This window comes from Oryzias melastigma, linkage group LG17 (genome assembly GCF_002922805.2).
Source record: "Oryzias melastigma strain HK-1 linkage group LG17, ASM292280v2, whole genome shotgun sequence".
Taxonomy (NCBI): Eukaryota; Metazoa; Chordata; class Actinopteri; order Beloniformes; family Adrianichthyidae; genus Oryzias; species Oryzias melastigma.
In genome coordinates, this window is record NC_050528.1 from 17,766,209 (window position 1) to 17,780,127 (window position 13,919).

The 13,919-nt window shown below is 45.6% G+C and overlaps 1 protein-coding gene across 1 annotated transcript; it reads left to right on the forward strand.

Moving 5' to 3' along the window:
• Positions 1-7,829: 7,829 nt before the first annotated feature.
• Positions 7,830-9,801, forward strand: LOC112140600 (tripartite motif-containing protein 16-like). Its single transcript, XM_024263594.2, has one exon. It carries the CDS (start codon positions 7,830-7,832, stop codon positions 9,492-9,494), a length of 1,665 nt encoding a protein of 554 aa, XP_024119362.1. The 3' UTR covers positions 9,495-9,801.
• Positions 9,802-13,919: the final 4,118 nt, after the last annotated feature.

Here is a 13,919-nt window from a genome sequence, read left to right on the forward strand (position 1 = left end):
TTTATTTACCCTACGAATGCGGAGGCCTAAAATGCTCAAACTTGCAGATATATTACTGGGCTGCACGGCTGAGATCTATAATTTTTTATTATAATAATCATTCCCTGCATTGGGGAGACATGGAAATTCAAGGATTACATCTGCCTCTCCCCACCTACATGTAGTCAGATACAAAAGGAAAATTATTGAAACAAACCAAACACCCAATTCTTAAAAACATGATAAGAGTATGGAGTAATGTAAATGATTTTCTTAAAGAACCAGGCTACATATCTCAATTCAGTCCATTGTGGGGAAATCAGCTGTTTCTGCCTGGTAGAGCAGATCCAACATTTAAGTTATGGAAAGCCAATAGTCTTGGGACGGTACAAGATCTATATTTGCCAGAATATGACATACTTTTGACCTTTCGTGAACTGCAATCAAATACAACTTAGACAAGAAACATTTCTTTAAATATCTCCAGCTTAGAAACTTTATAAGAGCCAATCAAAAATAATATGGTTCCAAACCTACCCTATCTATTTTGGAAAAAATGTTGATAAAAGACAGTAAAAATAAAGGTACAATATCTCAGTTTTATAATTTAATAATGTTTTACGCTTCTGAGGACTCTCATTGTCGGGACTCCAACTCCCAGTTCCACCCCCGACCATCAGAGGGAGCCCTCTCCAGAATATTGATTGCTTCTCACCAGCTGTACTATATTATCTTCACCAGTCTCACCATATTTAACTGTTCACCTCACTCCTCATCTCCGCGAAGTAGCAATTTCCGAGGGTTCTAATTCTCTTTTGTCTACTCGTGTTTCTGACCACTGCCTGTTTATTCGCCTTCCCGTCTAGCTCCTCGTCCTTGACCTCTGCCTGGCTCTGACTACGTCTCTGTTTTGCCCTTGTCTGTCTTGGATGTTTATTAAAACTTACCTGCTTGCACATGGATCCAAACGCCTCCGTGCCTTCATCACAGAATACTTCGCCGGACTCGGATCCAGCAGCAGGCGTTCCCTCGCCGTCCAATCCAGCAGCTTTTTCTTCCATGCTACTGGAACATGGAAGACAACTTCAGCGGCTGACGCTAGCTACTGACGCCATCATGGCACGTTTGCTAGCTAACCCCGAGATACCTGCAGCATCTCCTGCGCCGTAGCAAGCCATACCTCCGGTTCCCGAGCTAGCGCCTCCACGTCTGCTCCACGTCTTTTGATGCCGGACAAGTTCACCGGAAAACCCGAACAATGTAATGGATTCCTGATGCAGTGCCAGCTGTTCCTCCATCAGCAAGCTCATTTGTATCCCACTGAGGAATCCAAAGTGTCTTTCCTCTGTTCCCTCCTCACCGGGGGGGCGTTGGAGTGGCTGGCCGCGGTCTGGTCTGGGGGATCGTTACAGTTCCACTCCTATGCCTAGTTTACCCAGTTGCTGCGCGCCGTGTTCCAGCATGCTAGCGACGGAAAGAATCCAGGTGAGCAGCTTTTGGACATTAAGCAGGGGACTGACACTGCCGCTGCATACTCACTGAGATTCCGGACACTGGCCGCCCAAACAGACTGGACTTCGAACACGCGTCGGACTGTTTTCCGCCGGGGACTTAACGCGGAACTGCAACGCGAGATCGCCTGCCAGGACGAAAATATGGACCTCGATCAGCTGATCGCAGTTACCATACGCTTGGACAATCTATTACGGACTCGGAGACCAAGAGAAGTCAGCGCCGAGCCTGTTTCCTTCCCGTCTGTACGTCCCCGCTATGAGCACGTCACTTCCGCTGAGCTGATGCAGCTGGGAACTACATGTCTGTCACCGGAAGAGAGGAGTAGGCGCACGCGCGAGAATCTCTGTCTATACTGCGGACGCCCTGGCCACCTGCGAGGATCCTGTCCAGATCGTCCGTCCCAACGATCGGGAGGCCCGGTGAGTGACTCTGCTATTACCTTTGAAACCTCTGTTGACATTAAGCTAGCAGATAAAGTCATCACATCTAAGGCTATGGTGGATTCAGGGGCAGCGGGAAATTTCATTGACTTAACCTTTGCTCGCGCTAATGCTATTCCTCTGCTTGCCTGTGAATCTGGTGGCAGTCTCCGCTTTAGATGGACGCCCCATTGGTTCCGGTCGGATCCAGTTCCTGACACCTGACCTCCATCTCCTCACCCTTCATCAGCATGAGGAATACATCCGTTTCTTCGCTATTGACTCTCCTCGCTGTCCTCTCATCCTCGAACTGCCGTGGTTAGAGACCCACGACCCCACCATCACATGGTCCACAAAGAACCTGGTGTTCGAGTCGGCGTCTTGTCATCAAAACCACCATCTTCAACCACGCAGAGCCTCTGCTAAACAGTCAATGTACCAGGTAGCTGTCACGGAGCTTAACATGAATAACTCTGTAGCCTCGTCTAGTTTTTTACCGTCTCAGTACCAAGATCTGAAGGAGGCTTTCAAGAAACATCACGCTACACGCCTACCTCCTCACCGTACGTATGACTGTGCCATTGATCTCCTACCCGGGCACACGCCTGCTAAAGGAAGGGTGTTTCCGTTGTCGCAACCAGAGATGGAAGCCATGCAGGCATATGTCACTGGACCCCAGAAGCGACTTCAGCGTTTCACAAGCTCAAGCAGCTCTTCACTCAATCTCCTATCCTGCATCATCCTGACCACTCGATCCAGTTTATTGTGGAGGTGGATGCCTCGAGTACTGGATTAGGGGGGGTCCTGTCTCAACGTCACGGTGAGTCCTCCAAGACGTTTCCATGTGCCTTTTATTCCAGGAAACTCACCAGCGCTGAAAGGAACTATGACGTGGGGGATCGGGAGTTGCTCGCTATGAAGGAAGCCTTCACAGAGTGGAGACATTGGCTGGAGGGGGCGACGCATCCATTCCTGGTGTTGACGGATCACAAGAACCTGGAATACATCAAGTCAGCCAAGAGGTTAAACCCTCGCCAAGCCAGGTGGTCTCTCTTCTTCTCCCAATTCCGCTTTCATATCACCTTTCGACCAGGCTCCAAGAACGGCAAAGCGGACGCACTTTCCCGCTTGCATGAGATGGCGAACAACAACTCAGGGTCTGCTGAACCCATAGTGCCTGTATCATTGCTTCTGGCTCCCATCCAGTGGGATATCATCACGGAACTAACGGAGCATAATCGACAGGAACTACCTCCACCGTCCTGCCCTGTCGACAAGATCTACGTACCTCCTCCTCATCGTCAACAGGTTCTGCACTTGGTCCATGACACCCCCGCTGCAGGACACCCAGGTATGGCGGCCACTCAATCTCTTATGCAGAATTCCTTCTGGTGGCCGACCATGATGGCGGATGTGGCTCAGTTTGTGGCGGCCTGCGGTCAGTGTCAGATGGCCAAGTCCCCGCGTCTACTTCTACAACCGTTACCAACACCTCATCGTCCCTGGTCACACATCGCGGTGGACTTTATCACGGATCTACCCCGTTCCAATGGTAACACCACAATACTCACGGTTATTGATCGTTTTTCCAAGGCCTGTCGTCTGCTCCCTTTGCCCAAGCTGCCCACCGCTATGGAAACCGCCGAACAGCTTCTCCTCCACGTCTTCCGACACTACGGGATCCCTGAAGATGTTGTTTCGGACCGGGGCCCACAGTTTACGTCGCGTGTCTGGCGGGAACTCTGCAAGGGGCTTGGCATAAACGTCAGCCTGACCTCGGGCTACCACCCCCAATCCAACGGACAAGTAGAGCGGCTCAACCAGGAGATCACCCGGTTCCTACGGACCTACTGCAGTCGACGTCAGGGGGACTGGAGCCAGTTCCTGGTTTGGGCGGAATATGCGCAGAACTCTCTGACAAAGGCGTCCACTGGATTATCCCCGTTCCAGTGTGTTCTGGGTTTCCAGCCTCCCTTCTTCCCCTGGGCGGGGGGTCCCTCAGATTTACCAGCCGTGGACGACTGGTTTCGGCGCAGTGGGGAAACCTGGGAGGCTGCACACGTACATCTATGGCGAGCCGTCCGTCGGCTCCAGGCACAAGCTGATCGCCACCGTCGTCCGGGGCCCAACATCCTTCCTGGCCAGTGGGTGTGGCTGTCTACTCGGGATCTGCGGCTGAGACTGCCGTGCAGAAAACTGAGTCCGAGGTTTGTGGGTCCCTTCAAAGTCATTAGACAAGTCACACCCGTTTCGTTCCGTCTCGCCTTACCGCCAGCTTACCGGATCTCCCCGACCTTCCACGTCTCCCTGCTCAAACCGGCCGTGGGTCCGTCAGACAGGACTCTACCTCCTGAGTCCGGTGACGCCGCGGTGACACCTCTAATAGTGGACGGCGAGGAAGTCTACCGCGTCAGCAACCTCTTGGATTCCCGACGACGGGGTTCTTCTCTGCAATATCTGGTGGACTGGGAGGGGTATGGCCCAGAGGAACGTTCCTGGGTTGCCTCGGACGACATCCTTGACCCCTCCCTGATCTCTGACTTTCACCGCGATCACCCGGATCGGCCTGCTCCCCGTCCCCGGGGTCGTCCCCGTCGTCGATGGCCTTCTCGCTTCCGGAGCCGCTCGCAGGGGGCCGGGCTCTGTCAGGACTCCAACTCCCAGTTTCACCCCCGACCATCAGAGGGAGCCCTCTCCAGAATATTGATTGCTTCTCACCAGCTGTACTCTATTATCTTCACCAGTCTCACCATATTTAACTGTTCACCTCACTCCTCATCTCCGCGAAGTATTGCCTAGTTACACCTAGCAATTTCCGAGCGTTCTAATTCTCTTTTGTCTACTCGTGTTTCTGACCCCTGCCTGTTTATTCGCCTTCCCGTCTAGCTCCTCGTCCTTGACCTCTTCCTGGCTCTGACTACGTCTCTGTTTTGCCCTTGTCTGTCTTGGATGTTTATTAAAACTTTCCTGCTTGCACATGGATCCAAACGCCTCCGTGCCTTCATCACACTCATGATAGACTCAGGGCATGGAATGGGAATTTGTCATTACAATTATCAGAAGGAGATTGGAGAGATACGTGTACGCGGGCTTATAAAATATCTGTAAATACACATCTCAAATTGATTCATTTCAAGTGGTTAATGCGTGTGTACGTGACACCAGGAGATCTCAACAAATATAATGCAGATATACCTGATGTTTGCCCAAAATGTACAGAGTGTAGGGGGACACTGGTTCACTGTATGTGGGACTGTAGAAAAACTGTGCTGCTGTGGGAAGACATAAGGTATGCCATAGAGAAAAAAGTATTACCTTCCATATTCCTGAGAGCAAACGAGGCAAGCACAGTGCGAATTCCCATTGCAAGGTTAAAGTCGGGGTGGTATGTAGGCTCAGATTATGCATCATATCACTGATACATGACTGACTAATATGAAGACCCAGGCAGGGAATATTTGGTGGCGGATCCACCAGGTTATGACTGGACTGACACACAAATAACTGGTTACTGATGGGTGAACAGGCTTCTGTGGCAGCAAAACAAGAGTGTGTTGTTTGTATGTGATCTAGACCTCTACTACAGATTATTCCAAGGAATATAACCCCTGACTGCATAATACCTGTTATGAACTTTACAAATGTACCTAACTCAAATTGCATCTGTCGGGATGATGTGTACCCACTCACAGGACCTGAAAGGAAAAAAAACACTGTTTTCAACGAATGTGGCACAAAGACATTTTTCATGTATCAGCATCACAGGCAGAGGACGACCCACTGGATCTTTAAATGCTTCCAAATAGTGTTCAAATATTGTGAAAGTTGACATGTACTTTAAACCCAGGTCTCGCAGAGACATCTGATGGTGTTGTGGAGATAACAGACTCTTTGACAGGTTGCCAAAGAACACCACCAGCAGCTGTGCTCTGATATTCTTATTGTTACCTGTATCTATCTGTCCTATGCATGTTGATTCCTTCCTAATCACTGTAGGCCACCTCACTCCCGAAGTCTGGGTCCAGCAAAAATGGTCAATGAGATGGAATGAAGAAGACCCAACATACATCGATACTATAGGTTTTCCCAGAGCAGTGCCTGATGAATACAAACTTGTGAACCAAGTTGCAGCTGGATTTGAATCTTCAATCTGTTGGTGGTGTACGCTTAACAAAAACGAAGACAGAATCACTACATCAACTACAATGTACAAAAATTGGGTAATTGGACATAAAAGGGTTTTGAGACCGTTCTTGGCCAACTAGCGTCTACTTCTCTTATGGCTTTCCATAACCGAATTGCCCTTGATATGCTCTTGGCTGAGAGAGGAGTGTTTGCTATGTTTGGACAGCAATGCTGCTCGTTCATCCCAAACAACACCGCTGCTGATGGCAGCCTGACCAAGGCCATTGAGGGCCTCTGAACACTCAACAGCAAGATGAAGGAACACTCTGGAGTGGACACCTCCACGTGGACTCATGCATGTCAACATTCGGCAAGTATTGTCAGCTAGTATCATCTATTCTTATTTCTATTGGGGTGCAGCAATTTTGACTTTGTGTGGATGTTGTTGTATTCCTTGTCTCCGCGCTCTTGTTAACCGTCTCATCACCACAGCAATCTCACCTATGAAACAGGATGTGCAGAATGAACACCAGATGTACCCACTTTTGACAGGAAATGATGATGATGCTGAACAGGAGCTGGATGGTTTTCCGGATCTCATTCCTGATCCTGATGACTACAACTAACTCTTTGAAGGTAAATTAGAGGTGTTCTTGCAAACATGACTTCCCAGCTGAAAATCGAGAGAAGTGGCTGTGAACAATGTGAGAATGTAAGCATCTGTATGAAAAACAGGAGGGAAATGTTGAATCTATGCAAATATGATCACACAGATGCTTTGTTTTATCTATGTTTTACTGTTTTACTCTTTTATTAGACTCTTATAGTTCAGTAGAAGTGTTTTGCAAGATGCTTTGATGCTTTCAGCAGAAGACTTCCTGCGGATGCTGATGCTCAAACCTGAACAGGAAACACCCTGCAGAGTTGACAGTGTGACTCTGTGAAGAACTGATCACCAAATAAGGAACTACCTCCTCAAGCGCTTTCTTGACTGCTTTTTGTATAACTGTGTCTTTTGCGTAAGCAGGAGGAAAGAAATAAGGAAATGTTTCTGCAGACCTGTTTGCACCCCATCCCCTATAGAGGAAATGCAGCTGATTTAACTAAGGTCCCTGAGCTAATAAAAAAAGGGCTTGGATCACACGAGAAGCTCAGAGTAGATAGGGACACACATGACTGTGTCTTCCTGTGTGCTCTCTGAGCTCGCTCTTTGTTGCAAATCTAATTGTGGGATGTGTTTTTCTTCTTTAACAGAGTGTTGGGTGAAGCCTGAAATTAACCTAACAATGGGGTCATATGAGTATTTTCCAACCGATTTTATGACTAAATATCCTATGTTTGATATATCTCTGTATAAACTCCTGTTTTTTGACTTGTTTTTGCAAATATTCTTGCTTTGATTGCTGGAACAAATTCATTTACAGTCCAATTCTCCAAGCTTTGTACTAAAGTCTTATTTGAATAAGATATTACATTTTTTATAGCTTATTCAAGTTTCTTTGTGAAATTTAATTCAAAGAGTCTGAATTCTACATTGCTCACCCTCACACAATATCAGTCACCTTTACAAAGTATTTTAGTGTCTCATTTTGAGATTTCAGCAACTTAAATAAACTCAAGTCAAATCCAGACCTTTGATCTCCTCTGTTGTGGTAGGTGTGACCAACTTCTGAGCGAGTGAGAATCTGATTGGCTGAATTCCCAGAACACAACAGGAGAGATAGAAACCAGTCAACTTGGTTTATAACTGAAGAAGTGAAACTCACACAGTCTTTGTTTCTGAGAGGAGAAATGGCGCAGAGAGGAGTCGATCTCGATCGAGAAAGATTCAGCTGTTCCATCTGTCTGGATCTGCTGAAGGATCCAGTGACTATTCCCTGTGGACACAGCTACTGCATGAAGTGTATCCAAGGATTCTGGGATGGAGAGAAGAAAATCCACAACTGTCCTCAGTGTAGGAAGACCTTCACACCGAGACCTGCTCTGGTGAAAAACACCATGTTAGCAGATTTGATAGAGGAACTGAAGAAGAATGGAGTCCAAGCTGCTCCTGCTAATCACTGCTATGCTGGACCTGAAGATGTGTCCTGTGATGTCTGCTCTGGAAGAAAACTGAAAGCCATCAAGTCCTGTTTGTTCTGTCTGGTCTCTTACTGTGAGAAACACCTTGAACCTCATTTGGATGAAGCTGCATTCAAGAAACACAAGCTGGTGGAACCCTCCAAGAACCTGCAGCAGAACATCTGCTCCATTCATGACGAGGTGATGAAGATGTTCTGTCGTACTGATCAGAAGTGTATCTGTTATCTCTGCCCTGTGGATGAACATAGAGGACACGACACAGTCTCAGCTGCAGCAGAAAGGACTGAGAGGCAGAGAGATCTGGAGGAGAGTCAACAACAAATCCAGCAGAGAATCCAGGACAGAGAGAAAGAGGTGAAGCTGCTTCAACAGGAGGTGGAGGCCATCAATCACTCTGCTGATCAAACAGTGAAGGACAGTGAGGAGATCTTCACTCAGATGATCCGTCTCATCCAGAAAAGAAGCTGTGATGTGAAGCAGCAGATCAGATCCCAGCAGCAAACTGAAGTGAGTCGAGTCAAAGATCTTCAGGAGGAGCTGGAGCAGGAGATCACTGAGCTGAAGAGGAGAGACGCTGAGCTGAAGCAGCTCTCATTCACAGAGGATCACAGCCAGTTTCTGCTCAACTACCCCTCACTGCCACCACTCAGTGAGTCCACACACTCATCCAGCATCAATGTCCGTCCTCTGAGATACTTTGAGGAGGTGACAGCAGCTGTGTCAGAGCTTAGAGACAAACTGAAGGACATTCTGAGAGATGAACGGACAAACATCTCACCGACAGTCACTCATGTGGATGTTTTACTACCAGAACCAGAACCAAAGAGCAGAGCTGACTTCTTAAAATATTCATGTCAAATCACACTAGATCCAAACACAGCACACAGACAACTGTTACTGTCAGAAGAGAACAGAAAAGTGAAATTGATGAAACAACCTCAGTCTTATTCTGATCATCCAGACAGATTTACTGATTATTTTCAGGTTCTGAGTAGAGAGAGTCTGACTGGACGTTGTTACTGGGAGGTGGAGTGGAGCGGAAGATTTATATGTGTAGCAGTCACATACAAGAACATCAGTAGATCTGGAGATGAAAGTAGAATTGGTTTTGATAACAAATCTTGGACATTGAGTTTTTCTCCAAAAAGTTCAACATATCTCCACAACAGCATTCAAACCTCCATCTCAGCTCCTGTTTCCTCCAGAGTAGGAGTGTACCTGGATCACAGAGCAGGTGTTCTGTCCTTCTACAATGTCTCTGAAAGCATGACTCTCCTCCACAGATTCCAGACCACATTCACTCAGCCGCTCCATGCTGGAGTGTGGTTTGGTCTTTCTGTTGGAAACACAGCAGAGTTCCTTAAACTCAAATAGTTCCAGGAGTTCATAAAATAAGTGAAATGTTTGTTTTTAGTGATTTCTCTGCTTTCCATTATTTTGAACTAAACTTTTTAACTGTTAATATTCTGCGGAGTTGTGTTTGTATTCAGAAATAAAGAGAGAAATAAAAAGTCTCTAGAATGTGGATTTGAGACATTTTTGAAGATGACTCTCAAAGTTTTTGGAGTAAAATCTGTTTTCATGTCTTTGAACTTTAGGATTTGACTGTTTTAATTCAAATTTCTTATTAATGTTGTGTTCATGTTTTTGTGTTGTTTTCATGTGAACTGAAGGAATCTGCAACACAAATGGAATCAGTAACGTCACAATTAAAGATTTTCTCTGTTTGTTTTTTACAGAAACTGTCTATATTTCTTTTTTTCAGAGAATATTTATTTCTGGTAATTTGACAATAAAAACATATTTTTTGGTCTTTATTCCAGACTTTGCCTGAAATATGAAGAAGAAAAGTCCACTTTCAGGCTTTGGGCCTTTAAATTCCAGCAGCTGCAGAAGACAATCACTGCATTACTGCAATCTACTGGAGAGGAGTAGAGTCAAAACTTATTCTGAAAAGCTCTTCAAAAATTTGGATTACTCACTCTGCTTCTACAAGTGTGACAACATTATGAAGTGGTGCAGTAAGTGCAGTAATCTAGTGTGTGATTTTCCTTCATTCTGTGTAGTCTCACTGACTAGTAGAGTTAACTTTCTTACTATACCATCTTCACTAGCATAGGTTTACTAGACTCTAGCAAGCTCCAACTCATTTCTTGGTGTGTTTTCATCTTGTGCAATCACAATATCATTCACCTTCAAGTTTCGTGGTGGGTTTTGCCATTTCTGATGTACCTTGATCACACCTTGATTGACGGACTTGTCCTCTTATTACCACAAAGGTTCAAAATGCATTTATGAAAGCATCTGCTGTCATATCATCCAGTCTCTCAATATGGGCAGCTCTTGAGCACAAGCAAGTAAACATGAGGCCATTTCTTTTTACTGTATTTTCCGGACTATGAGTCACATTTTTTTTTTCATATATTGGCCAGGGGTGCAACTTATAATCAGGAGCAACTTATTTGCAAAATTTTTAGACTTAAATAGGCACTTATATTCATTATTTTCACCACTAACAACCAGTTGACTTTTAGCGGTTGTTTCCTCTATCAACCACTAGAGGGCAATGTAGGTTTGTGTGTCAGTATTTGCTGCTGACAGAAACACAGAAGAAGAAATGCCATCCATCCATCCATCCATTTTCCTGACCGCTTTGTCCCTTCCGGGGTCGCGGGGTGCCGGAGCCTATTCCGGCTACTGATGGGCGAAGGCGGGGTTCACCCTGGACAGGTCACCAGTCTGTCTCAGGGCCCCATTCACTCTCACAGACACACCTAGGGGCAATTTAGAGTCACCAATTAACCTATGAAGCATGTTTTTGGACGGTGGGAGGAAGCCGGAGTCCCCGGTGAAAACCCACGCATGCACGGGGAGAACATGCAAACTCCACACAGAAAGGTCCCAGCCGGGATTCGAACCGGGGCCTTCTCGCTGTGAGGCGAGAGCGCTAACCACTGCGGCACCGTGCAGCCAAAGAAATGCCATTCAAGACAAAACAAACAATGCTCAGAATCTGATCATTGTCCAAATGTACGTTAAGATGTATTTCTTATTTGCATCAAGACATTATTATAATTTCTTTTATTTTTCTCTCCTTGGACTAATGTGGGACAGCAAGCCATCAAACTGGGTTATAGACAAGACAGAAGAGCAGCTAAAAACAGTCATTCAGATGCAGATCCTGCAGGCTAGAAGGTAACAATTGCCTGTAGGAAAAAGGCTGAAAAACCCAAACATGGAGAGACATAATTATAGATGCTTTTGTAGAGGTCTTAAAAATAAAAAAAACATCTCAACACCATCCGTATCTTCCCTGTATTTTAAACAAGATAAACAGTTAAAGCCTCCATCATGTACCGATGAGGCTAAAAGACAGCTTCTCCATACGCAATGGGAACATTTAGTTTATGAACACAATTTTGGATAAACATCCACTGGCAGAGGACTTACATATCTTCTTTGCCCGCTTTGATGTCCTCAGTTTCACCCATCAGCCCACAACAGCACAGTCCTGGAAGAGCATGAGGTGAGATGTACCCTGCAGTCAATCCAAGGAAGGCTGTCGGTCCTGATGGTGTCCTGGGGCGAGTGCTGAGGGATTGTGCGGACCAGCTGACTGCAGTCTTCACAAAGATCTTCAACCAATCCTTGGCACAGTCAACGGTCCCAGTCTGCTGGAAGTCCTCCATCATCGTTCCTCTGCCCAAGAAGCCTCACATCTCCAGCTTCAATGACTACAGACCAGTGGCTCTCACCCCAACAGACATGAAGTGCTTTGAAAAGCTGGTCCGTAACCACATCACTGCTGTTCTCCCACCAGGACTTGACCCCCACCAGTTTGCATACAGGGAGAACCAATCCACAGAGGACAGCATAGGAACAGGCTGAGTTGAAGTCTGAGTGTTGCACTGACCAGGAGGCACTTTTTAATTTCATTGTACCTAAGACAATGACAAATAAAGATATCTATCTATATATCATTGAGCATTAAATTTGATGCCCGTCAAAAGAGGCAACGGACTCCAATTTGATGCATGAATTGCGTTCTGTGTCAAATAGAACGTTATGTTATTTTCGTTATCTTCATTATGCTTTTTTTTGGCTCCTGCGACTTATACTCCGGAGCAACTTTTAGTCTGAGAAATATAGTAATTGTTTCCTTCCTTCCACAATAAAGGGACCAAAACAGTCAAGGCCACAGTATGTAAAAGGAGGGATGGTTTCTATCTGCTCTATTGGCAGTTCAGCCATTTTTTAACTTCTGTTTTCTCCTGTATCTCCTACATTTCACACATTTGTAAATGTGTGAGGAGACCATGTTTCCACATCCAATTATCCATATTCCATATACACGTAGTTCATTCATGGTCATTCCTGGTGACAAACACGCTTTTTTGGTAATTTTAGTGTTTGAATTTAAATTTAATTCAAATATTGTGTTCATGTTTTTGTGTTGTTGTCATGTGAACTGAAGGAAGCTGCAACCTAAATGGAATCAGTGACGTCACAATCAAAGACTTTCTCTGTTTGTTCTACACAGAAACTACAAGAGAACAAACTGAAGGAGAATTTTGTGTTTGTAGAAAGAACATTTACAACTTTGCTTTTGTTTTTTTACTTCATTTGAAAGCTTTAGATTACAGATTTGTGTTTCCATTTGTCTTTCCTTCCGATAAAAGTTGTTTCTGATCATTTGATAATAAAAACATCCTGATTCTTTTGTCTTCATTCCAGGTACACTTTTGTGACAAGAAAATCTTTTGTATTTCACTCTTTTATGTTATACATATTTTGTCTTGCTCTTGTTAATCCTGTTTTTTTCATGATAATATTTTTTTATTGTAAGTTATTCAAGTTCTAAAGTGGCCCAAACATAGAACATTTGAAATGTCTGGTTGACAGATTCTTCAGAGCCCACTTTCAGTGAAAGGGGTGTGGACTTTGTGATAGCTTCATCACCTCCCTGAAACTACACATACGTTCACACATGCTCAGTCAGGGGGCTGTTTTACTGCTGGTTGGGTGGGTGCACACATTCAACACACAAACATCTTAGCCACTACCCTGTCAACATAAACATTACAAATACACATGTGCACATACATTTGTTTGGGTTAATTCTTTATTGTATTTGTTTGGTTATTGTTACTTGTTTGGTTTGTTTCTGTTCTCCTTATCCTTTCAATTCTCCTTCCACCTGTTAAAGGATCCGAACTCTGGCTTTGGCAGGGCTTTATAGTGCCTGACCCAAACGGAGAGAGAGACAGTGGAGAGAGTCTTGGAGCTACTGCCGCTGACATTCAGCTACACATATGTCATGGTTATCCTAACTTCCCAAATGCTGCCAGGGAAGAGCTAAGTCTTCATCCATTTCTGCGAGGTCTGACACCTGAACCTCTGCGCTGTTATGTGCATCTCTCCTTTCCCACCCCCCTGGGAGAGGCACTGAGAGAAGCTGAGCAGGCAGAGGAAATTTTGTCTGCTGGATCAACTGAGAGATCCCCACTGGTTAGGGCTGCTGACCAAGAGTTGGAGGACTTTGTGCAGGAAAAGGTCAACAAAGGTCAAGCTGTTCAATCCCCACGGCACTGGATGACTCCCAATTGCTGCTACCGCTGTGTTCTCAAGGACATTCCCCACACTCGCTGCCTAGTGTACTTGGATGCCTTGCTAGTCCATGCCCAGAGTTTCACAGAAGCTGTCCACAACCTACGTGAAGTCTTTGTTGCCATTCGACAGGCTGGGCTGCATCTAAACTCAGCCAAGTGCACCCTTCTTGGGTGCCAAATACAGTTCCTA